The 26,365-nt window shown below is 36.6% G+C and overlaps 3 protein-coding genes across 3 annotated transcripts in view; 1 reads left to right on the top strand and 2 right to left on the bottom strand.

The window, feature by feature from the left end:
• The window catches only part of LOC123872333 (probable ATP-dependent DNA helicase HFM1), a 43,417-nt gene that overhangs the window by 8,201 nt on the left and 8,851 nt on the right, over positions 1-26,365 (top strand). The window contains exons 9-15 of the mRNA XM_045916547.1: positions 1,511-1,645; positions 1,735-1,855; positions 4,078-4,151; positions 4,506-4,607; positions 21,143-21,374; positions 25,383-25,525; positions 25,976-26,160. Coding sequence (XP_045772503.1) covers positions 1,511-1,645; positions 1,735-1,855; positions 4,078-4,151; positions 4,506-4,607; positions 21,143-21,374; positions 25,383-25,525; positions 25,976-26,160 — 992 coding nt within the window. The remainder of the gene's footprint in view (positions 1-1,510; positions 1,646-1,734; positions 1,856-4,077; positions 4,152-4,505; positions 4,608-21,142; positions 21,375-25,382; positions 25,526-25,975; positions 26,161-26,365) is intronic.
• LOC123872361 (cuticle protein 10.9-like) lies at positions 6,566-13,694 on the bottom strand. Its single transcript, XM_045916586.1, has 3 exons — positions 13,585-13,694; positions 8,868-8,978; positions 6,566-6,997 (listed from the first exon to the last, which is right to left on the bottom strand). Exons 2-3 carry the CDS (start codon positions 8,976-8,978, stop codon positions 6,782-6,784), a joined length of 327 nt encoding a protein of 108 aa, XP_045772542.1. The 5' UTR covers positions 13,585-13,694; the 3' UTR covers positions 6,566-6,781.
• On the bottom strand, positions 18,989-20,513 carry LOC123872345 (dynein regulatory complex subunit 2-like). The gene has a single exon (XM_045916566.1). It carries the CDS (start codon positions 20,401-20,403, stop codon positions 19,015-19,017), a length of 1,389 nt encoding a protein of 462 aa, XP_045772522.1. The 5' UTR covers positions 20,404-20,513; the 3' UTR covers positions 18,989-19,014.

Raw genomic sequence — 26,365 nt, 5'->3', positions numbered from 1 at the left:
CACAGAGAGACTCTCGGACTATTTTTGTGCACCCTGCTTTAAAAGACTGTAAAAAAGTTTTTGTTAGAAACGATGTAATGCGTAAGTGTCTGCAACCACCGTATGACGGTCCCTATGACGTCATAAAGCGGTTGGAAAAAGCATACTTAGTACAGTTACCAAATAGACAAGCACTTATTTCTATTGACAGGTTGAAACCGGCTTTTGTCCTGGATATCGAAAATCCACGACAAACGCCGGATGAAACGACATGTAAGAAAAAATGTAGATTTAGTGACGATGACGTTTTGCCGACTCATACAATCCGTACTACTCGGAGTGGGAGAGTCAGCAAAACGCCCGTTAGGTATCAGTAGAATAATTTGAGTATCAACTAGCAATTAAGCAATAAGTATTACGAAATAAGTATTGTAAAATGGCCCCGATCCGCATATATTATTTTTTATTAGAAAACATAACTAAACCTTATTATTGAGAGTGTTAGAGTGGTTGACGATTGTTATAATTTATTGGATAGTGTGTAAACGTAAAATGTAATGTAACAAACATTCGAAGCGTTGAGTGCAACGTAGGCTGGATGGCGCGGGCATAGCAACAATTGAAAGTGGACTTGCCACAGCGACCCCGTCGCCACCCGCTCAAGTTGTAGTGACCTCATCTCAAGTATGATGTGTTAAGAGATGTACCATGTATCGAATCAAAGGAACACTTTAACTGGGTGACGTGTTTAAATTATGATTTGTTGGGTAAGCGGATCGGAAACATTGTTAGGGTTGTCGAAAAATAAAGAACGAATATTGTGAAATAAAATTAAGGTTGCGGAAATTAGTATTTGTTTAATTTTTATTAAGATAAAAATTTGGGGTGGTGTGATGTAGAGGCACTAGCGAGTAATCATTTTAGAGGCTACGCGTGCAACGACGTAGCGTAATTCGTTAGTTGCATCTAGCCCGTTGTATCATGTTGACGTTTACAAATTGTAACTTAAAATTGTGAATTATAATATATATATTTTTTAGTGTTCATTTCTTTTGTTTTTATTTCTACCCTGGTAGAGAACACGGCGCTATATATACATCAAATATCTGTACGTAAAACACCTGTACACCTTCTATCCTTAATTTTGCTTGAACTTTATTTTTCTCTCTGGTATGTTCTTAAAAATCGACATAATTCGAGATATTATGTATATTTACCAAAATTCATATGCAATGCCATAACTGTACAGTGTACACATAATGATACGTAATTATGTAAGTATTAAAGGCAAGCATCGTTGGAGTTAACCAAGGCACTCCTTTCAGCCCTTTTCTTAGAAACGTATTTAAAAGTGACACATTACTAATTTCTGATCTTTAGATGGCATTTTATTTAGGTTCATAAACTTCACATTCAAATTTAACAATACATAGAAAATACGTTGAACATTATGATAAATTAACAATAATTGTCTATACATCGTAAGGAACCCTTTCTATCCGAGTTCACTAGCATTTGTCTGGTTTTGTAGATATTTTGTAACACTCGGAAAGGCGTAGCGCTCACAGCAGAAACGTTGTCACGGGAAATGACAATTAGCTTCAACGCGGAACAGAAGGCCGAGCTGGTTGCACTGGCTTCAACGTTGAAAAATAAGAAAGTTCAGGTATGGTAAAGATTTGTGTTCACCTATTTTGATTAGAAGTGTAATTCGGTTTGTACACCGGCTTCTCAACTATTTTTTGTATCGTATAGTCCCTTGTGCTGTGTGGCGTTGGATGCCACCACGCGGGGTTGCTCTACGAGGAGAGGACGAATATCGAACAAGCTTTCCGAAACAGAGATCTTCCAATTCTCGTCACTACTACCACTTTAGGTAAGTTCACATACTTATAGATTCATCATCATAATATGTATTATCATCTCAACCAAAGACATTATTTATTATTAGGTATACCTACTGTACATTTTCAACTAATCACCGGCCCACTTGTAAGCAAGCCAGTCCACCAGGTCGTTCGTTGTCCATAAGTGCGGATTGGCAGAATTCATAATATGGACCTACCTACCTTTAAGAAGACTATCAGGCATCCAGCTGCCCGACTGCGGTAGAATGACAACTACAATGTCACGCTCGCAATTACCTCTGATTGGTTGACACTCGCTCACTATTGGCTAAAATGGATTGTTGTAACAAGAATACCACAAATTCAGCCAATCACATCAATTGCGATTGTAATAATGATTGATACAGGTTTTCCAGAATCGACCTACAGGTTTCCTCGATGTTTTCCTTTGATATTTGATTGCTTAAAAGCAAAACGCACATAACTCCGAAAAGCTTGAGGTGCGTGACTGGGATCTGCATGCCCGTGATTGAACCCTGGACCCCCCGAACAGAAGGCCGACGTCAACCACTAAGCTGTCATATTTTTTACATAGCGATCTACTTGTACAAATCAAAAATAATATAGTTTTATATTAATGTTCTGAAAAATGAGTGCAATAACATAGTGTCGCTAGGTACCCAACTTGTGTTCATTATTTGTATTTGTATTTTTTGTCTTGCTACGGACCCTAAAAGCGTAAGTCCTCAAAGATGAATCCTTGATAGGATACAATACCGTACGAAGATAATGTATCGCCCGTCACGTCTTGATCTCGCGATTATAATATTATGCACAAAAAGACATTCGCCAGTCGCGCTTCGATATAAATGCAGGATGTTTTATGTTTTATTTTATGGTACCCATTGCTCACAATGCAACTTCGTCTGCATGGATTTAGGTTATTTAAAATCCTGTAGAAACTCTTTTTCACTGAACAGAATGTTCGTCCCCGGAATGCGAGCTATCTTTTATCTCTATGCTAAACGCTAAAATCGGTTGAACGTATAGACACACTGTCGCATTCATGATTATATTGTTAAGGCTAAGAGTCTAGTCTAGGCATCCTCTAGTCACTAGAGGATGGCCGGATGGGTTCCATACCATTCTACAAGAAATAACACTTTTTATTTATTTTTTAATTTTAATCCTGAATCCTACAATCATGAAATTTGGCAGGTAGGTAGATCTTATAGCAGCCAATCGCAATATTATATACTTACCTAATCATAACTTCCATGCTAAGGAAAAAAAGAAAGAAGTTTCTTGTATTTCAACTTTTATAGGTATTATAGCGCCGCGTAAGGTTAGTCGTGTCTGGTCTCTCCAAACTTTAAGTAATAATATAAGAAACTAACTAAGAGACAAATATAATCCGTTGCTTTTGAATTCCCAGAAGTAAGCTTCCGTATTTCGTAAATCTGAACACGTAAAACCTTTCACCGTGCAAAATTGATGTTTGTTTCAAAAAAGCACGTGCGTTTTTATCAAATTACAATACGAGATTGGAGATCCACGAAACATGATGTCGCTTGAAAATATTCTTGGCAAACCAAATCTTTTAAGTGAAGTGCCTAGTTACCTAGGTCACAAAAACTTATAACATCTAGGAAAAGATTCCCATAGGACTAATTTCATACCTATTTTAACGAATTTTTGTATTCCTAATCAATACAATAATCATCTCAAGTCCCCATCGGCGGCCAACTACCTACTGAGTATAGGTTTTTTATCAGAATAAGAAGGGTTTAGGTCATAGTCTACCACGCTGACTACGTGCTGATTTTACGGCGATCGGATTCACACAAGGAACATCAAGGGGAACTCTCAGACATGAGGTTTTCTTCTCGGAGTTTAGTATTGCTCGATTTTATTGTAGTTAAGCACGTATGCCTCGTAGTGCCAACGCCTATTAACCAGGAAGTGCTTAAAGTACGTATTTAGCCTTAAGTAATTTAGAAGAAATTAACATACCTACAATTTTCAAACAAGACTTTCGGAATAAGTCTTGATGCTCTAAATTTAAAAAAAATCTTTATTACCTATCTCAGAATTCTACTTTCTAGTTACTAGGTAATTCAGTTTAGAAGATTCAGAAGTCAGCTTCAAATAGCAGATTATATATTTATTCAAAATATAAATAAGTCTTCGTTTTGAATTTTCCATAACTTAAAAAAATGCGTGTGAATTTAACTTAAATATTGTTTTACAGCTATGGGTGTCAACTTACCTGCCCATCTCGTAATAATAAAGAATACTCAGCAGTATGTGAACGGAGCTTATCAGGTTTGTTCATATACCTAGTTCTCAACTACAGCTTTCTTTCTTATTCGTGTGACAAATTCGTTTCAATAGGTAGGTATCTCGACCGATATATTGAAACGAACGATAACCATAGAACACGGGTTTAACTGTACCTATGCCTAACATCTTTACTAACAACTTTTACGGACATCTTTCGAGATTTACTGTAAAATTTGCCTTTGAGATTTATCAAAATATACTCACAGTAATATTATAAAGACGTAAGTTTGTCTGTGTGTGTGTTTGTGTGTGTGTGTGCGTGTGCGTGTGTGTGTGTACGGTGTACCTTTCATTCATTTCAAATTTTTGGGATAAGCATAATCTGTCTGTATCCAGGAATACAGCATCAGTACGGTTCTGCAAATGGTTGGTCGCGCAGGCCGGCCGCAATATGACACTGAAGCTACCGCTGTCATTATGACGAGACTACAGGATAAGGTGGGTACTTATCTAATTGTAACTTCTAGACATTTTCAGCTCACTTAGGTCCAGTTGCATGACATGCGATTAAAGTTACATTACGGTTAAGATTAAACTTTGAAAATCAGACCTCCATGATTAAGACGTGACCCGAGAAATAGACCTAGCGCGCCTATTCTTCCTGTATAGATCTTGTCTCACAAGAACGAGATAAGAGTTTACGCGACAGAAATGTTTGTTAAATTAGACAGCTTCGCCAAGCCCGCGGCCAAGTTCGAGCTGAATTACATTTTATTGCGTCGTTACAAGATTCGCTATTTATTAAAACGTCTTTGTGGAGTGAGTATTATTAAGTATTCTGTGGTTAATGGTTAAGTATTGTTTAAAAGTTAACAAACCCTGACTTGAGCAGGTTGCTCAAGTCAGGGTTAGTTGACTTTGATATTATTATTGACAGATATTGTTTATTGACTGACTGTTGTGTAACTGGACCTTGGCTATTAGGGAAGCAGTTATAGAGACGTCTTAAATATTTTTCCCAAACATCTGAACAATTTTAGTGAAAAAAAAAAACACAAGGCAAATTGTTAGGATGACTCTCGGAAGTCGTTAAGAGCAAATTAACGAGTTTCTAAAATATCTTGATTCAACTTAAATTCTAAATAGGTGTTTATTATAATCTTAATGAAATAATGTGCTATTAGGTAACCTTATTTTTAAAAATAAATATAAAAACAAAGTACCTACCTATTTAAAGTCTAATAGTGTTTGTAATTTAACATTAATTTTGTTGTAAGGTTTTTAACATTGTACCTACATTGTTATTATGGATTTTTTCCTGTTTTTGCTTATTATTCCTACCTATGTTTAAAATAAATAATGTAACGTGGTAAATCAAGGTAGGTACGTTTATTATTTGTCTTTTGCCGATTTGGAAATATCAAATAAAACAATAAAATTCGTACAAGAATAATTTATTCTCCACATTTATGTAAGTACGATTTATTACACAACGTAAAAAAGTACACTTTACACTGAGTGATTTCACTATTTACACTTGCAAAATCTAAAACGAATCTTAAATCATAATAATCATATCGTTATTACACTTTAAAGTGTAATAACGATATGAGCTTAAACTTAAGACAAATCACAGAACTGGTAACTTTTGATTTATTGCCGAAATTTAATTTTTAATACCGGTACATTAAACGATACAATACAATAATATACTTACCTATCTGATAGAGTCTCTAATTATAAAACTAGGTATATAAAAATAAGTTTACAGAAAAGTTTTTTTTTGTAAAAAATTAAAAACATGAAACCGTTAAACCGATTTATTACAAAAATAATTTAGTCCAAAATATAGATCATAATATTTGAGACTCTATCTAGACAAGTAATCTGCAATTATCTTTATAAATATTTATTTATATACTAACTTAGCTATCAATTACAAGAATTACCTACCTAGGTATTAAAAAGCTATAAGTAAGTGCTCCAATTGGAATGTTCTGACTGGTGACACATTTGCATTCATGGTTTACCTGACTCGTAATATTCTTTCACACAATGCCCAATATTGGCCTATTAGATGCATTGTACTACAGAGTAGGACTTAAAATTGTACGGGTAAGGATATAAGCACAGTTGCGTAGAGAAAAATAATACTTAGATGATAGTTTTTGTCGTCATTAATACAATTTTAAAATCCTTTAGAATGTGTTCAGATCACGTCTTAATTAAAACAAATAGCGAACTTTAAATGTCTGAGTTCTCTGTCAAATAAATCAGTTAAATTCGTGACCCGCTTTGTGCCATTTCACTGAGCATGGCAGTACTGGTATAAAGTTGATGAAATGTAACACGAAACTAAAGTTTTGTAAAAGACATCAATCTGAAATCTGAATGAAAATATCTGTTCTGTTAACCAAATTCAAAATTCATATTCGCAAAAAATAAAAAAATACTTGAATTTGAACATCGGAACAGATATCACGTAATTGAGACGTTATTGACGATAACAGAATAGGGACGAGTACAAAGATGCAACAGTAATACTTAAGCCAGTAGTAGATAATGATTGCGACGATAATAACCATTAAAAGTTGTATAATCTCGGAACAAGGTCATTAAAATACATGAATATTTACACAAATTGCTCTCTACGTGACTCCATAATCATTAGCCTACTTCCTTTTGCCGAAGGGGTTTGCGTTTTCTTCAAACTTAATTACTGGCACAAAGCCACTGTCGCCTTGCACGGTGTACTCGACGGTCATGAGTCGTCCATCAGGATGTAGGACCTTATAACTGCCGATAACCTTGCCTTGTGCATCGCCGGCCTCACTCGCTCCGAAGTAAAGCAATTTTTCTGGGTCTTCTACATCGTATTTGTATTCATACTGAAATCATAGAAAAAAAAAATTTTGCAAATCGGTTCGGTGTTGCAAATCGGTTCGGTTCGGAGAAATCGGTGTAGAAAACCTACATCCATACTAATATTATAAATGCGAAAGTGTGTCTGTCTGTCTGAGAGCTCCCACGGGATTCCTAAAAACCCATCCGCTTAACCGATTTGTATCAAAGGTACAGAGGTAGCTTGAGTCCCTAGTCATTGACATACCTAGGCATATTATCCCGGAAAATCAAACAGTTCCCACGGGATCTTTGAAAACCTAAATCCACGCGGACGAAGTCGCGGGCATCCTCTAGTAGGAAAATAAATCGATTAGAAGAAAAATTTACGAAAGTGGATTTGGCTTACTCTTATCTGATTAAAAACCAAATTCATTTAAATAGGAAGCAATAGTTGCTTAGTATTGTTATGCCAACTAATATCTAACAAAATGCTAAGAATAGATTAATAACTAAGTACCTATAGTAATTACCATTTACCACCATGAATATTATTATTTCTAAAATCGAGGTCAAGGATTCGTGCATATTGCTAAAAATATTTTTCAAGTACCTAAGTAAAATTATAAATTGTTAATACATTTTGACAAATAAACCAGCATTTAAATCTTTTTATAATTAGTTAAAAAACGTAGGTATTTTTCCAAACGCTGCTAAAGGTTATTCAAGATGATTCAAGTACAATATAACTTGAATAAGATAATGGCTTTATAAATACATAATGATTTTGTAAAGTAACATCGTTTATATTATTTTACAAACCAACTTATTTTGGTTTTCAAGCTACTTCTTGCAAGTACGGGTGCAAAAAAAAATCTACTATTGCTGTGGTTTAGAGAAAACATGTCTTATTTATGTCAGGTAAGCGTGTAACATCTATGTAGCTAAGTACTTACTAGATATGCTTAGAAATTAAAAACATACCAATTAATTTTCGGTATGTGTATAAATGTGAAAAATTTATATTTATAGTCATTTCGAAGTACATAATAATTATATTAATTATTATAATTGCGTTATAGTGTAAGATAATGGTCAAAGAGCTCGCACAAAGGCGGTTGGACGCAACGGCGTCTAATTAGGCGGTTCACGCGCGTTCACATGGTTAGTAATTTAGCATAATGCCTGAGATGCTTCTGATAGCAAAGAGGTGCAAGATTAGTGCGATATGAGTGGGTACGACTTTTGTTAGTGCTTCTGCGAACTGCTCTAGACCTTTAATTCCCATGGTAAATATATTTCCACTAATGAACCGTGCTGCACCGGCGTGTAAAATCTGACCGCGAATAGTTGATAACTATCTTCAAGGATTATAAATCAGTGAACAATAAAGCATAGAAATGGTTTGTAACAATTGTCATTCGAAAAAAGAGGCCACAAACACACGTCTGTTAAATACATAACTTCAACCAAATAAATCACATAAGCTTCTTGATTGGTTCGTATTATAATATGTGATTGGCCCTTGAGTGATAGATAAGATTTAGGAAGTTACAATAATTAATTGAATTGAAGACCCGTGTGGTAGGGAATATTATATGCTCCACCCACCATAGAATATATACGCATGGAATATTTCTATGCTTTGTCGTTCACTGTTGTTATTCTTTCGAGATTTCAGGCATATCCTATGATATAATATGGACAACAAACCGATACCACTCGTCAAGATGAATATTCCCAACTATGTGACTCACACTGTCACTCTGGGTGTGACTCGATGCGAAGAAATAATGCTATAAAGTTTATTTTGAGTGGATTGCGACGATTATTATCAATTAATGACGATGATGATCAATTAATTTATTAATTGTTACACCACCTCAGCTATATTAAGACACGGTAATAGATACTCACTGGCATTGGCGGATAATTTTCTTCTTGCGGTGCGGGCGCAGGCGCAGGCGACACTTGCATGCTAGCGCACATCAGTACCAGCGCGCACGCCAACCACGTTATTGACGACATCTGATCGAATACAATGTTGTTATTATTGCCTTATAATACAAACAAAACATTGTTTGTTTCGTAAAATAGAAAGAAAATCCCTCATTTCGATTCCATTGATTCAATGAGGTACAATTACTTATGATAACAATTAATAACTGTCATTTAGACTTTACTAGCTACACGTTGGTTTTAGGTCTTTCCTCGATACTGGAACAAGAAATATTCCTACGGGATAATTTCTTTTTCCGGAATCGAGGAAAAGTAGTTATCCAATGTTTATGGTGCAAGCGATCCCTACGCATAGGATTGATTCAGCGGTTGAGCCGTAATAGACAGCTATCTGTCTCACACGACAAGTAATTTAATAACAAGTAGACCCTATAGCTTTATAGAAATGAGATTTGGGCAGAAAAAGAGGAAAAAATCAAATCTGAAACATTCCAATTTAATTTCAACAGAATACCTAGTAACCTACCTCTGATTAGGTTTCTTTTCGGAAGGTAAAAAAAATTTACTCCTAACTTTCCTGATTCTTGTTGCTACAGATAACATTTGATATAGCTATTATGCTCATAAAAAGTGCATTGTGTACGTACCTAGATAAATAATATTATGGCAGATATATTATGTATGTGGTGGTAAACACAAGCATCCATTAACTAAGAAATTCTCAATAATTAGCGTTTTTCCCCTAATAACCTTTCATTATCAATGAACACGAAAGCTACAGGTAGATACTTAATACAATATTATGATTATATACTTCTTTGATTTTTCTGTAATTACATGTACTCGTAATGGGAAAAAATTAAGATTTCTTAGCTACCTGTGTCACAGTTATTTAATAAATTAAAGCTGCAACTATCGTGGAATGCAGTTATTCATACAGAGTTCTACTTAACATCTTAAATGCCCTCATGTAAAACAACTAAGGTGATGACAAATCGGTTTGGTATCGATCTATTTCATTAATCTCTAATCTACAATAAGTACTTATATAGTATAAAATGAAAAGCTGACTGACTGACCGACCAACTGACTGATCTATCAAAGCACAGCTCGGAACTACTGGATGGATCGGGCTGAAAGGCATGCAGATAATAGTCCGCTAATAGTCCACGCGGACGAAGTCGCGGGTATGAGCTAGTACCTATTATAATAACAGTGCAGACTATTCAATACAAACTTAGAGACTAAAGGTATATAGGTATCCATAGCTAATATTATTATCGCTTTTTTCACCGATTTTGTCAAAATTTCGTACACAGATAGGATAGCTTGCACAGTGATTAAATCTATCCTTCTCACATTCTGGCTTGGTTCTGGCCACTTAACGGCTTATGGGGTCATATAGGCATTAGGTAATAATACCTACTCGTAAGTCTCATAAAAGTTTATTGCGCGTATTTAAAAACATTGAAGCTATTTGTGGAGATCGAAGGTCATACTTAATTCACCCATAATAATCTTAAAATATCAAAAAAACAGTGTAAAATAATAGTAGATAATTAAAATACACAATACCTAACGGAAATTTAGTTGTAATATGCATAAAACATCTGGTATGCCACAGTGTTTAATTAAGTTTAGTTTGGCCTTGCGTGATCGATTCCTGCGGGAAAATTCGCGTCGTCTATCTTAAGTAACAGTATTGCAGACATGTTAAGACAATGCAACTAATTAACAGTTTGTAAGATTTTAATATGTTACTTGTTTGCTTTTTAATTAATAAAAAAAATACGAGTGACGTTATTTCACTTAGCAACGTAGAGTCGCATGCGCATACATAAAAATATACGTAGTGCGTCTTGTTTGGTGAAACATACATACCTATGGGTACGAATGTCTGATAGCGTGGACATCCAATTAACCGAAAATATGCGTCGACACATTTTCGCCGAAACCGCTCACAACGATTTTTTTTTTGTTTTAGATGAAGCGCACAGTTAAGGTGCATGAGACGGGTCTGCCCGCGAAATTCAAAAATTTGGTTTTCCGCAATTTGTAGATTTGTTAAACTGGACCCTTTCAAGTAAAGATTTTTATATAAACCTGTGAGGATGATACTGCCATTGGCGCAATTAAAATACCATAAGCCTACGTTGTCGTATTAGTTTACAAATTGCGAAAAACCTAATTAAATTTGAATTTCGCGGGCAGACCCGTCGCTTCATACGCCTATCGGGAAAAACATGATAATTTGGAGTACTTCATTATAACAAGCTTAAACCCCGGCTGACATATGAAAAGAGTTGATTATGGATACCTAAATCTGAAAATAATAGGCGGGTACTTGATACAAGTGTTATTTCATCATCACCATAAACCATGATAATGTTTTACATATCCTTACCTGCGAATATTGTACAGGGTATAAAACTTTAGTCAGTGTGAATCTCGATGTGTATCTTTAAGCCTGGGGCGTGTACGGTACTGTAGTTTTGTTCATTTTGCGCGATAAGCTCACTCTGCTCATTTGCATTTCTTCGAAGCCTCCGAAGCGTTATCGATGGATTTTACTTTACCCAGAGCTCTACGCTTAAAAACATGTTTTATGGGATTTCTTTGTTTTTATTTACTTTTTGCTAAATGAATTAAATCGAAATTCTGAGAGCTTAAATCTGGGTACGAATTATCCCGACGTGAAGAAAGAGTACCCATTAGGTATATCGGCGTGGACGCTAAAGTAAATTTTCGCGAGCATTTTTTTACTGTCCCTGAATTTAACACTGTTTTTATTCAAAAATCATAATATAGATAAAATTACGACCAACATAGTCCCTACACACCGTCTGAGGCGCAACACAAACACAAAGGTGCGCCTCCCGACTCGAGGGCTGGTCTGTTTTCGGACCTCATATCATGTCTGTCGCCCGAAAGACCTTCTCAAGGGGATAGGCGGCGGTCGTGGTTGACTCGCCAACTATAATAATAATTATTATTAAGAACTTAATTCAGATTTTCCATTTTGCAAACTTGCGAGATAGGTACTTAAGGGGGGAGGGGAGATGGTATGTTTGTAGGTATTTTCCGCAAATTGCACCCATAAGGGTTTTTCTATTTTGTTACGGAACACTAAAAACAGACAATACACGAAAATATTTCAGTGTCAAAGTTTTTATCTAACTTTTCAATGGCACGGGTGACGAGTGTGTGACAGAAAAAAGCATTAATCTCGTAATAATGACCTATATTCACACCTTTTTGCCGAGCGACGCTTACTAACAACTGGCTTAGTGATTTGAGCAATTGATTCCTATCTCAATACGGCAACAAATACTACATAATTACCTGCGGATTTCAGTACGATTAATGCACGGTTGCATATACCTATTTTTTTATCCCACGCATGTGAAATAGCAGTTAGCGATCCTTTTTGCACAGAGTGGTAAGATGACATTAAAAAAACGCACACGAAGGGTTCCGTACCATCGTATAAGATATACGGTCTAACACTTTTATGTAGAAAACTACAAGTTAATGCCGGACTGTGCCATCTATACTAATAGGTATGTGATTTAGTAAATTATTTTTTTCGTGAACACATTTTAATAATTTTTTTGTGTTGTAACTACAAATTCGCGGTTTTCAGATTGTTTCCTTTACTGGTACTATAAGATCTACCTACCTGCCAAATGTCATAATTCTAGGTCAAAGGGAAGTATAGTTTTTCTATATAGGTTTTCATGACAGACACGACAGACAGACGCACAGACAGACAGACAAACAACAAAGTGATCGTAGAAGGGTTCCTTTTTTATTTTTTGGTCACGGAACCCTATAGAAATTCTCGGTGCACTGTCAGCCAAGCACCTCCTTCGTTAAATAAGACGCAATCACCTTATGAGGTCAATTTGACTTAACAGGTATCTTAATGGTGGATTCAATGGAACCATTTTCGATTAGAGATTATTTTGTATAGTGGTTTTTGTACGGCATGGCAGTACGATTGTCCGTGCACAGTCTGCCAAGCGCTGCAACGTTAGGTCAAATTGACCTCATAAGGTAGTATTCTCTACCTTATGAGGTCAATCGACCTACGAGTATCTTAAGGATTGATTCAAATATTTTATTTTCAAAATTGATACAGGATTATAGTACAATACGAAGTGCTGATTGGAAAACATATTAAAGCAAAACAAAAGAAAAAACCTTAGTTACCTGTATTATAATAATTTATATAAGTAACCTTTTGGTCGTCTCCGGTAGCCTGAGACTATGCATATAGCTAGTCTATTAAGAACACTCTTTAAGTCATATTAATTGTAGGTATTGTTTGTTTTTATATTATAAATACTATAAGTATCTACCTACTTCATTATGCGGACGAAACTGCAGTATCTACTAATTAAATCTAACTTCATTTGTTTAAGCTAAATGCAATTAATGCATTTTAATAAAATTCCCACACGCGACTTCTTATGTGGGAATCTAAACTAAGCACAAGGTGAGTACGAGTATGAGATCTAATTTTAATTACAATTACTTATCTAATTAAATCGCTAAAAATGTAAACCTTCAAAATTATAACGATATTATAAATCAGCGTGTCCAAAAAACACTAGACATGCCTTCAGGTAATTATCTTCCGAATTCGGAGTTAGGTATGTGCGCATGAACTTACTGTAGTATGAATGGATTTTCTTGGTACTAAGTCACACACAAACACAAATCAACAATGGTACGGAGACGTTGACTGACAGAGTGGCTTAAATCAACTGGTGTCGCGCCCCGTCCTCGCCTGCATTTATATACGCACCCCACAACTCCCCGGGCTTTAGGAAGATGCTGCAATGTCGCCTTATCGTGATGGATGCTCCACACATGCATAACTGGTTGATAATGCTTCAATAACTTTATTCAGCTAAATATTATTTTCCATCTATCCACATGCATACTTTATTTAGTCTTAACCTATGACATAGAACCATTCTGTATCTATTTTCCTAAATATACTTACAAGTGTCTGTCAATTATAATTATGTATTATAAGATAGGATATTTATTTATTTATCCTTCCTGCAGAAGAAGTTACGTAAGAAAAGGTAGAAAACCATGCTTTTAGTCTAGTCCTGTTTCATAGAAGAATGTCGTCGAGGTTAGTTCCTATAACTTAGATCCATAACTGAAAATTGACTCGATGGTACGGGTTTTCTTGGGATGCTGCGGTGGGCTACCTAATTCTTCCGTAAACAACTCGACAGAGAAGGTACATATACGATTGCGTCTCACAATTCGATTTTTATCAGGTGTTAGTGACAGAGGTGACTACCGACGACTTTCGACGCTTTTTCCGAGACACGAAGGAGACATAAAAGCTAAACTCGGACCCCTAGTTGGTCACAAAATGCACTTGGGTCAAAGTTGCTTACCCTAGATCCGCCGATTTATCCGCTGCCCACATACTTAAAAGCTAAATTCGGATCCCAAATTGGTCACCCATCCATTTACTGACTTAGCCAAAGTCGCTTACCCCAGATCAACTGTACGCTGTGTCAACTAGGTTATTATTATATGACCCTCATGATGATCTACAAGAAGGTAAATTATGAGATCACGGTATTATGACCATATTAATGCTGATTGATTTTATTACATTTTGAACCTTTTTATGTAAGTACGAGTACATCGTAAAACTGTGCTTTATTGCTGTTCAGTCAACAAAGTTAACACAGTTCTTTTAATAGCAATAAAAGCCAATAACGAACATCAATTGATTTAATTCGCAAACTTTGGCAAAACTACATATTTTCGCAATTATAGACAATAGTAAAAGTATGATTCTGCCATTATTGTTGTACTTAAATGCACATTTCGTCAGACTTTGTGCCTATCTTCTCGATTAATTGTCCAATTAGGTAAATTAAATGACCGTGAACGTAAATTTAACTAAACTTTTAAAATAGATAGTTGATAGGCTTGTCGTGGTAGAAGCATGGTCGGAAAAGCCTCGACTCTTAAATTAGCTAAACGTTTCCACAAAATAAAGATAATTGTTCCATAATTGATTGTTTATCAATAGATATGTACAAAAATATAATTAACTCAAAGATGTATTTTAAAAACCAATTATGAGCCATAAATTAATTTAAGTATTATTATCGACTCGAAGAAAAAAAGTTGTTTCATCGTAATGAACCTACCCACTGAACGTTTTGTTTGCAACGTAAACCGCAAAAAAAAAATTGATCTATCGTTTGCATATCGTTTGCGAAGCCATTTTTATTTACGAAATCTATATAATCAATTGAAAATTTCGTATCTGCACTACCTATTACCTACCTACCAAATTATATTTTGAGGAATGTCCAGGCTGATCTACAGAAAGTAAACTCTATCTGTTTCCCACTATCTCCTTGGTCTAGTAGGTACTTAACATATATACTTACATATATTTGATTGTCGATGACGAAGGCTTCATTCCCGGGTCAGGCCGGGAATGAAGTTTCCCGGCCCGACCCGGAGAGAAAGGGAGGAAGGGAATGAAGAAAAATAGTTTGATTTCTATTGGGTTTTCTGTCAAGAAATTTTCAGTAATAGGCCGGAGTGGGGAAATTGGGGATGTTCTTCACCCTTGTGTCTCGGAGTGTCCGAACCTAAAGCTATCGCGTCATTCTGTGCGTAATCTTTCTCCGGACATGTCGGATTTCTGTTATATCGGACTATGAGAGTAAGGGAATAAAGAGTACACCTGAAGTTGCGCACACACTTGTGCACTATAAAATCTCCCACGCAAGATGGCTTATCTCGGTGGATTGCCACCGAGATAACGATCACGCTCGTCACGCTGTGGCCGAAATTCGATCGGGAGGGCATTAATACGATTTTTTGTCTCGTTTGTCTCATCAAAATCAATTCAGCGTTTTTGTTATCAAATGGGGACAAACAGACAGACACAATTTCGAGTTTTGTAACATTACTTACCTATTTACTGTGAAAACCCCCAAAAAGTTAACATTTTAGCAACAACTCATTTAAAACAATTCCAAAAGCTCATCATAATGCGAATCGTGATACTAAAATATAATTTACTTGCCGAATGATGCAAGCCTCCTTTAAATGAGTGGAGACGAGAATTAATCTAAATTCTAAGTTCCATAACGCATTCTATGAGTTCCATAACTGGTGCCTACCTGTAATATAGTTCATTGTGCTATCTAGAGCAGCCCTCTTCCTATTTGAGCTATCTTTACCACAAACTCGGTGAAAGCGACGCAGTCTATCAAAGTATCAACGTAATTCATGATGTCTCATATAATAAGTAGTATATTGCACTGATGATGCTCTACAATACAAAGATACAAATATAATATTATCACCTACAATCCCTACTCCATACTAAACACATGATAATATAACAATTCATACGTTCATCTCTATCCATATTATCTACTGAACAGGGAATGAGCTTATTGAAATCCATCCATGTTCACCCAAAGCAGACAAAGTCGCAGGCCTTCCAAGTCAATTCGCCTTGTCTATGTCTTTGAAAGCACTTCTAGTTACTATCTGAAAAAAAGCCTTGAAAAGTTGATAATAATACTTAGATAAAAATACTAGTTGATAATGCTTAGAAAAAAAATATATCATGTTATAAAGCTCTAAAAATAAGCTATTTTTTGATATTTGCGATAGATTTTGAAACCAAAGTCTTATATTAAGAAAATTAATATTCATCTTGTGCGTTTGTTGGTGAAGCGTGGCGATATGATCGGCCGGTAATTTTATTGTTCAAAGTTTCGTTCATAATGATCTAGTCATTTTGATAATGGCGGTTCAATTAGGCTTTGGCGATTTCGTTCATTCATGGTTCGATATGCGAGATGCGATAGTCATTTTACTCTGTAATTCCATCACGCAAGAGGAATTATTTTCTCTATCCTGCCGCAACAATCACTGTGTCCCTATGCTTTGCTGCTGTCTGTACTTTGTCGCGCCAATGGAAAAGATGGAATGACATCAGGCCCAAAAAGGCCCAAAATTGTATGACAATTTCAGCGAAGACGTTAATAAGTAAGTATACCTATACGAATATCAAAACTTTAATATAAAGAGGTTTTGTAAGTTTGTTTGTAGGAATTAGTCTCTGGACCGACTGTACCGATTTTGAAAATTCTTGCACCAATAGGAAGTTACACTATGCCTGAGTAACATAGGCTACATAATATTTTACCTTCAAAAAAATTGGAGATCCCTACAAAAATTGTCATAAGCTACCCGTGCGAAGCCGGGGCGGGTCGCTAGTGAATTACAATTTTATTCATGAGAATGCAGGTGACGTAAAGTTAGAATATCACAGTTTGAAAGCCTTATAAATTGTAGATACCAATCAAAGGTACCAATAAATTAATGGTGTATGAATATTTTATATTTCATTTTTGATATTTTGTATCATTTTCGTATTTTAGGTAAGTAAATAAACGACTAAATAAGCCAAGTAGTTAGTTGCTACTACTTATTATCTCAGAGACCCAAATAACGATCTTGTTAAGCTTACAGTCATACCGAATTCAGAAGTAGGTACATAATTAGGATTATGATTGGTATTCGGAATCTAATACACAAACTTCTGCATAATTTATGTTTTGTTATCGGTCCGAACAATACCTAGATCATTTATGTATATTTAATTTGTAGCATTTAAATATTTAATATTATTATATTTAATAGCTATACATTGTACAATGCAAGTATGGTGTCCATGGAAGTGACTTTACAAGTATCTAATGGTGATTTTTTTTACGTCAACATAAAACTAAAGCTACTTACAAGGGTTCTAAAATCCAAACATACCATGGTTTGAAATTGGAGCCCACAACAAACTCAGTCGGTTATCCATACCTAACTAGTTACTTACTTACTTAAAATTTTGCAAAAAAAAAAAAACCTAAAGGTGCAGCTGTCGGTGTAATTTTGACTCATCTCGTAATTAATTGAAGCTTACCGTTGCACAGATTAATGTTGAAGATTAGTTCAAATAAAAAGACTAATGTGTCCGAAGTTCAAAATACGTCGGTAATTAACGGGCTTTTGTTTTAGCAAATGACACGAAAACTTGATTTTTATGTTCACCAACTATACCTTTACCAAAATAGAATTTATACCTTTAAATTAAACTCATGATAAAGTAGCAGTAATTTTGCAGCACACCTAGACGATTTATAATCGCGACGTAGTGTGTGCATTAGGTACAACTTTATTCAATGGCAAAATATTATGATAAATCAAAAAATTATATTCATCGATGTTAACTAATGGTATGAAACATAAGAGGAAAACTGGTAAAGTGGAATTGTGTAAGTAGCGATTACCGTTTTGTTCGTTGTAATGCAGTGTTTAAATCTGTATCTAATCATGTACCTACCTACTTCTATTTGTTTAGGTATAATGAGATTATGATGTCAAAGCCCTATTAGAGTCTGGTCTGAACATTCGTCATGTTTGTGTGATGGACTTTTTTTTACATACTTATAGCTAGCCTTATCACTTATACAAATCTTGCCCTCGTAGAATGGTGCTAAGAATATTAGCTGCATTTCCTTTCATTTCAATTTCAATGTGTTTGACTACCGATGGTTACGAAGGCTGTACTATTGTAGATTTTGAAGAACAAGCAGGTGGGTATGTTAAACCGCCATTCGATTGTACCGTGCCCCAAACCTTTAGAAGTAGGTAAGGTCAAAATGGCATCGTTTGCGCCTTGTGCTATATGTCTTTTGTCATTACATCATATACCTACGTTCATGCTGACACTGTCGTAAATCGTAATATGACAAAATACATAAAATTATGAAATTCGACTCCCAGGACAATTACAGTCCGGGTATCTTTAAAACAAGAATGTAAAGGCATCTTCTAGGTGAACGTGTCCCATCTTAGGCCACATCATCATTTTCCATCAGGTGTGATCGTCAAGCGCTTGTCTATAGTGAATTAAAAGAAAAAAGGAAACTTCAATAAGGAAACAAATAATTTCATATTGAATTTATAATGCCAAATAATATTTTAAATAGGTAAGTATAAATTATACAAAATTATTTTTTACCATGACAAACTAACGGTATTTGGTGACTTCTAATACACCATCGATAGCTACTGGATGAGATACACTAGTTTTCGAATTCGTATTGCACATGCATTTCTTTGTGTGTGGAGTTATGTTGTTCTCTTTATACTCTTGTATCTTTTGAATTATTAGTGCGTTCTCCTCTTCTAATAACATTTTTTCTCGAATTAACGCCCTCCTGGATAAGTCAGCTTTAGATATTTTCTGCCATAGCCTGGTGAGACCCCCAGTAGATGCAATAGCATTGACGACTAACGAATCAGTCGATTGCTGGTGCCGTAAGCTAACTTTAGTTTGCGTTGGTAAAGGTGGCTCATTTGAACCGAACGGCATAATCTTTTCCCGTTGCGTTTCAAATTTCCGGCAAAGAGCAGCCATTCGTAATATCTTCTCACATTGTTTATTAGCCGATTCGAGCCATTCAATTGTATCGTCTGACATCCGAACTAATTTTGCCATTTGTTTTGCATCAGTAGAGCATCCATCCAACATAGCTTTCTTCAGACGAAAACACGCAGCTCGATGGCGATTACGGCGATCTCGGAAAACTGCTTGCTTCGTACCAGATTCGTATGCCGCTAATTCTGTTCGCAGACGTTTGAGTAATCCGTCACTATTAGCTAACTTTTTAGCTTGCGATGCGATAATGTCAGCCATCAAGTTTTCTTTTCGGCGCAATCTTCGAACTCTCTTTAGATTATCGGAGGTTTCAGTAATATAACCTTTGAGGACTGCTTTATATTCTTCCCACATGAGGCTGTAAATATTTTCGAGGTAGGAGCGTAAATTGTCTTGTTCACTCGCATATTTACTACGATCTTCGTCTTCTTTCACTAAGTTTTCACCTCTAGTTGTCCAAGCTAATGTATCTGCAGTTGTGTGTCCATGGTAGAGTAAAAGTTGAAGATGCGTCTCAGCTGTATTGTGGTCTGCTGTAATTCGAGCTGCTTCATCTTCCCCCGCCTTAAGAAGTCTAGATTTTCTAAGGTCGTTGAGTTTCGACAGCTGTTCCATCTCCGAAAGAAACTTATTGATCATTGTATCTATTGTTTCACAAAAACTAGCCACGGTTCTTTGAAACTGATCATCAGCTGTATCCATCAACTGCATTGTATATTTAATTAAGTAATCTTTTTTGTCGTAGGTTCTTTCGAAAACATGGCTCATAACTTGAATCTCCTGTCTGAAAACAGGCTCTTTTATTTTGAGCATCAAGTTGCGCCAACTTTTGTCTAGATCACCGCGCTTTCGTGCTTGGATTGCTATTTCACGTTCGAGTTCTTCTCGCTTGAGCCTTTTTCGTAGCTCCGCTTCGGCTCTTAGTTTCTCCAACTTTTTTGCCTCCTTCTTTGCTTTCTTTTCTTCCTTTGACACCATGATTATGAACAAGAAATGTATTTTATTAAACGTATAACTCGTATAAAAAAGCAATGCAACAAAAAATAAATTTACTGAATATAGCTACGGAATACGTTACGTAGGTAACAGGTAGGATGTCAAACACAAATCAAACGAGTCAAAAATGTTTTTTTAACCCCCGACCAAAAAAGAGGGGTGTTATAAGTTTGACGTGTGTATCTGTGTATCTGTGTGTCTGTGTATCTGTGTATCTGTGTATCTGTGTATCTGTCTGTGGCATCGTAGCGCCTAAACGAATGAACCGATTTTAATTTAGTTTTTTTTGTTTGAAAGGTGGCTTGATCGAGAGTGTTCTTAGCTATAATCCTAAAAAATTGGTTCAGCCGTTTAAGAGTTATCAGCTCTTTTCTAGTTTTCTTGTAGAAACGAAGGTTACATAACCGTTAGGTTCTTAATATTAAGTCAATTGACAAATGTCAAGCTGTCAAGATGGACGTTGCCTAGATATACATTATTATTTATTTAAAAATGATGTTTTGGAAAATGTTTGGAAAACTCCAAGTTTTTGAAAGTTATCAGCTCTTTTCTAGTTACTGTAACCTTCACTGGTCGGGGGTGATGGAAATTTTTAATTTACACTTGTTGAATTTAAAAGACGACCGGCAGCTGTAATATATAGTTTTTATCAAAGTATTTTTTTCTATCAAATCCAACATTGAACTAACCAAGGAATTATACTCTCTAAACAATCCCACAGACGCGCTATCAAGCTTTAGTAGGAGGCTGCGAGGCGTTGCAGAGCTACTTGCACAAGCGTTTAGCAGAGAACTTGAATAGTGAAGCTGCCCTGGGTACAGTGGGTGACGTAGCTCAATGTGTGCAATGGGTTAACTCCACCTTCTTCAGCGTGAGGGCTGCACGTGATCCGAAGAGATACCTCAGTCTACCGCCCGCTGCCCCCGCAGAGCTCATCTCTAAGAAGATAGAAGGTATATTATTTTATATTCTTTAAGATAATCATTAACAACTCGAATTATTTATTTAAACAGGCTTTTCAATAGAGCAATTTAGCGTTTTCCTGACAATTTTGGTCAGGGTTTACTCATTATTTATTATTCTAAATCGATTGATAAGGTAGGTTTCCATTCCACCATGCAAAAAACTCAATCCTTTCCATATTAAGTGCCTAATATTATAAATGCGAAAGTGTATCTGTCTGTTTGTCTGCTACCTTTTCACGGCCCAATAGTTTAACCGATTCTGACGAAATTTGGTACACAGTTAGCTTCTATCCCGGGGACGGATATAGATTACTTTTTATCCCGGAAAACCAAACAGTTCCCACGGGATCTTCAAAACCTACATCCACGAGGACGAAGTCGCGAGCATCCTCTAGTGTGAAATATGTTTGTCTGTCTGTTTTCTTTTCACGGCCCGTTTAACTGATTTTGACTGAACTGATTTTTCTGATGTTGAACTGGTTTTTCTGTAAAACAATGACTTGCTGACAGTTTGATTAATCCATCATTAAACTACCTACTCCATACTTAATAACTACTCTAACTAATATATTATGCCTCTGATTAAAACTTCATCCTGAGGTAGGTATTATAGTTTAATCGAGATAATCAAGTTTAATCGTGTTTGTTTTATAATTTATACCGTAACATTGTTTCAGCAGGGTTATTACCACTGACTGATATAATAGCATTTCAAGGCCCATCCTTTTAACCGATTTTGACGAAATTTAATACAGAGCCAGCTTGCGTCCCGAGGGCGGACATAGGCTTTTTGTCCCGGAAAGTCATAGAGTCCCCACGGGATTTATAAAAAACCTAAATCCGCGTGGATGAAGTCGCAGGCATCATCTATTTAGTATGGGCATGGCTTGCAAGTACCTAAGTACTACTTTTTAACCCAGAAAATAAAAGAATTCCCACGAAAAGAGCGAAGCTGAGATGCTTTTTGTAGTTGAAAAATAAAATAAGTACTTAACTACTAGAACTACCCATCAGTGGCATACAAATTATAGAGCCATAAAAGCACTGCTTACCCTAGTTAGTTGTAATGCTAATAAATAGACATTTAGCCTACTTTAGCTATCACTATAGGCACAAGTTGTCCTACATGAATAAAGGCCTACGCAGGCTTCAAAAACCGTGCACGCCACTGCTACCTATCTAACTACCTAGTTATAATTTTTTATGGCAATAGACGTTTCAAGAGGTTAAATCTTAGACATAATATTAGAGCCTCAATAGCTCAACCGGTAAAGGAGTGGACTGAAAACCGAAAGGTCGACGGTTCAAACCCCGCCCGTTGCACTATTGTCGTACCTACTCCTAGCACAAGCCTGACGCTTAGTTGGAGAGGAAAGGGGAATATTAGTCATTTAACATGGCTAATATTCTTTAAAAAAAAAATTTAAGGCATACCAGAACTCCCTTTAGCAGTATTTTGTAATCGGATTTTATGAAGGTAGTTAAATTAGAAACGCTATGAAAAACTACCATGATTCCAACGACCTTGCTAAGTAGGTACGTTCCGGATCGTGATGGATGGGTCTTGAGCACACGTTACACCGCGCCGTTGCAGTTTACACACAAAGGCGCAAGATTAAAAGAAAACGCGACATAACTTAATTACTACCATTCTAAATACAATTTCAATTATCCACTACATCGTAACTACTGATCATAATTATTATCCATGAAGACTTTCTGGCGCAGAGAAAACAATCCACCTTGCATCTTATAAATTCGAAATAAAGTGTGTCCGTCTGTGTATTCGTTATAGTATTTTGACAGTTAATGGCCAAAATTAATAATAAGTACTCGTTATAACCAATCTACGTTATTTGCCGATAGGTTAGGTATACTTAACGACGTTATTAATTGGCAAAAAACAACGTATTTTTGTGTATTTTTGGATACTTAAGAGAATAATTGAATGTAATTACCTCATTCAAGTATGTCGGCGAGCGCCGGCACAGACGGGGTCCATACTTGTATAGTTTAACTAACTTGTTACAAATAACTACAAACTTGACATTGGCTAGTCTTTGTAAAGCCAGATGAGAGAGAAAAAAAATACCTCATTCAATATAAATAATTTGCTATCATCGACAAAATCGCTCTCCGCTTATACCTAGCGTGACTTTTGATATTCTTAATCACCTCCCTATTGCATGCCCTTTGGCCATAAACGCTGGAAATGTCATTGATGCACCTAATGAGTGCCGCGCATGTTCATTGTGCAGCGCGAACATCACTCGCAACTACCTTGGCCATAGGAATGTGACGCCACTCATCCTACTGTATACGGTATTAAACAAATTCATCGAATTTCGTAGATAACTGTTGATGTAATAATATTATATGCAAATAAAATGAGCCAGTCATTAGCTAGATATCTAGAATCAAAATCAAAAGCTAAATAAATCATTTGTTCAAATTGGGTACTTTTGTACTTTTCCGACTATCAATTGCTGAATTTGCAATACAATGATGTAGTCAGGTGTATATTCTAAGGATGTAGTGGTGATATTAATTACATTATGATATACTTACTAATAAATGTACTTTAAGTAAATCGTTTCACTGAGATAACTCCTAGAGCACGGGTCGCCGGAGCGTAAAAGTTGACTTAAAAATCAAGGAATAGGCTGGGAATTTATAGGATATTCGATTCGAAATTCTAACAGTTCAAGCCCCATCCGTTGTATGGTTGTATTATTGGCGTAACTACTTCCTTACTTAAGTACTTATAGGGAAGGGGGGTATAGGAACATGGCTAAAACTTTTTCATCATTAAAAGACGGCATTGCATCGAGACCTGGGCTGTTCTGGATTCATTGCAGCGATGCCAAGTCGACTGGCATTATATCCAAGTGTTGAGATGTTTGTATGACTCCGCCACCATGTCCGTCCAAGTCCAAGACCAACAAACCAATCCAATCCCTATACGAAGAGGTGTGAGGCAGGGAGATGTAATATCCCCAAAACTTTTCACCTGTGCCCTAGAAGACGTGTTTAAGGAATTGGATTGGAAAGGTCGAGGCATAAACGTGAATGGCGAAAATATCTCACACTTGCGATTTGCGGACGACATAGTTCTATTGGCTGAATCGCTGCAGGAACTTGAGGAAATGCTGATCGAGCTTAGCTGTTCTTCCAGACGAGTAGGTCTTGAGATGAACATAGACAAAACGAAAGTAATGTTTAACGAGCACGCTATCTCAAGACCCGTCACCGTCGGGAATGTTAGCATCGAAGTTGTTCAAGAATATAACTACCTCGGCCAGATTATACAACTCGGCAGGAACAACTTCGACAAGGAGGCTGACAGAAGAATTCAGCTAGGCTGGGCAGCATTTTCAAAGCTACGTCAGGTCTTCGAATCGTCGATACCGCAAAGCCTTAAGACTAAGGTCTTCAATCAGTGCGTCCTACCTGTGATGACGTATGGAGCAGAAACGTGGACACTGACAGTTGGCCTCGTCCACAAACTAAAGGTCGCTCAGCGCGCTATGGAGCGAGCTATGTTGGGTATCACACTCAGGGATAAAATCCGGAACGAGGAAATTCGCAGAAGAACAAAAGCGACCGACATAGCTCAAAGGATTAGCAAGCTGAAGTGGCAATGGGCAGGTCATGTCTGTCGCAGAACCGACGGCCGATGGGGCAGACGTGTTCTGGAGTGGAGACCGCGTACCGGTAAGCGCAGTGTGGGACGACCTCCTGCCCGCTGGACCGATGACCTGAAGAAGGTGGCGGGGAGCGGGTGGATGAGGAAGGCGGAGGACCGTGTTTGGTGGCGCGCTCTTGGAAAGGCCTATGTCCAGCAGTGGACGCATACAGGCTGATGGATGGATGGATTGCATTAACTCTTAGCAGTTTCCTCTGATGCCGTAAAGTGTAAATGTTCATGGATTGTTCTGCCTACATGTTTGCCCACTATTTGTATGAAAAACTGTACCAGGAACCTCTACCTTTCAGAGCTTTGTGTAAGAGCAATGAACGGCCTAGCCAGCGCCGGGCTAATTACAATGGACGAACTTAGTTGTATAGAGTCGACGGAAGCTGGACGGTTGATGTCGCTCTACTACCTAGATTTGGAGACTATGAAGCTTATTATGAAGGTATCGTATTTATTTTGTTAGGCACTTTTACCGTTTTATTTAAAATCCTTGTAATAGATGCGCATGGAAATCTTTTTATGATTCCAACTTCTATAGAATATTTAGAACTGCATGCAAAATGTTTTACGTGAGAGTCAATAGATAATATCAATTTATAGGAAAGGTACAGATACTCTCATATGTCTGTAAATTAATTCGTGACAAAATGTTCCAAAAAATTACTTCCCTTTAAACTGCACGTGCAGTGCAGTGAGTGCAAGCAAGGTAAAGAAGCGTGGTCATGCGAAACACACAGACATTAGGTACTCACAAAGCCTAAAATATAAAAATGATAATTTTGTAGGAATAACAAATCACAGAAATAAATGTTAAAAAAAAATATTTAGTCGAAATACGAGTAGAATACGAATGACAACTTAAAATAGCATGCATTTGGTACATCGGATACAGTTAGATGGCACGGAGGGTCTCGAGCGCCTGTTATGGCTGGTATGTGAGAGTCACGAACTGGCGGATATGCATCTGCGCGTGGACGAGCGGCGCTGTCTCAACGCGCTCAACAGGAACAGCGCCGCCGCCACCATACGCTTCCCGATGAAGGGCAAGATCAACAGCCGCCAGATGAAACTCAGCTGGTAAGATTACCTTTATAGGGTTGGCAAACATTTAGATGTTACCGTATCTAATGGATTGTAAGCGAAAGGCAGGACTAATTTGGAAGAAAGACAGACAGATAGAGAGATAGACAGACAACAACGTTATCCTATACGGGTTCCGTTTTTCTTTTGAGGTACGGAACCCTAAAAAACACGCGACTAGCGCAACAGCCGCGCATCAGTT

The sequence above is a fragment of the Maniola jurtina genome, chromosome 15 (genome assembly GCF_905333055.1).
Source record: "Maniola jurtina chromosome 15, ilManJurt1.1, whole genome shotgun sequence".
Lineage (NCBI taxonomy): Eukaryota > Metazoa > Arthropoda > Insecta > Lepidoptera > Nymphalidae > Maniola > Maniola jurtina.
Note: the sequence above shows the minus strand (reverse complement) of the source record. Positions and strands in the feature narration are given on the sequence as shown.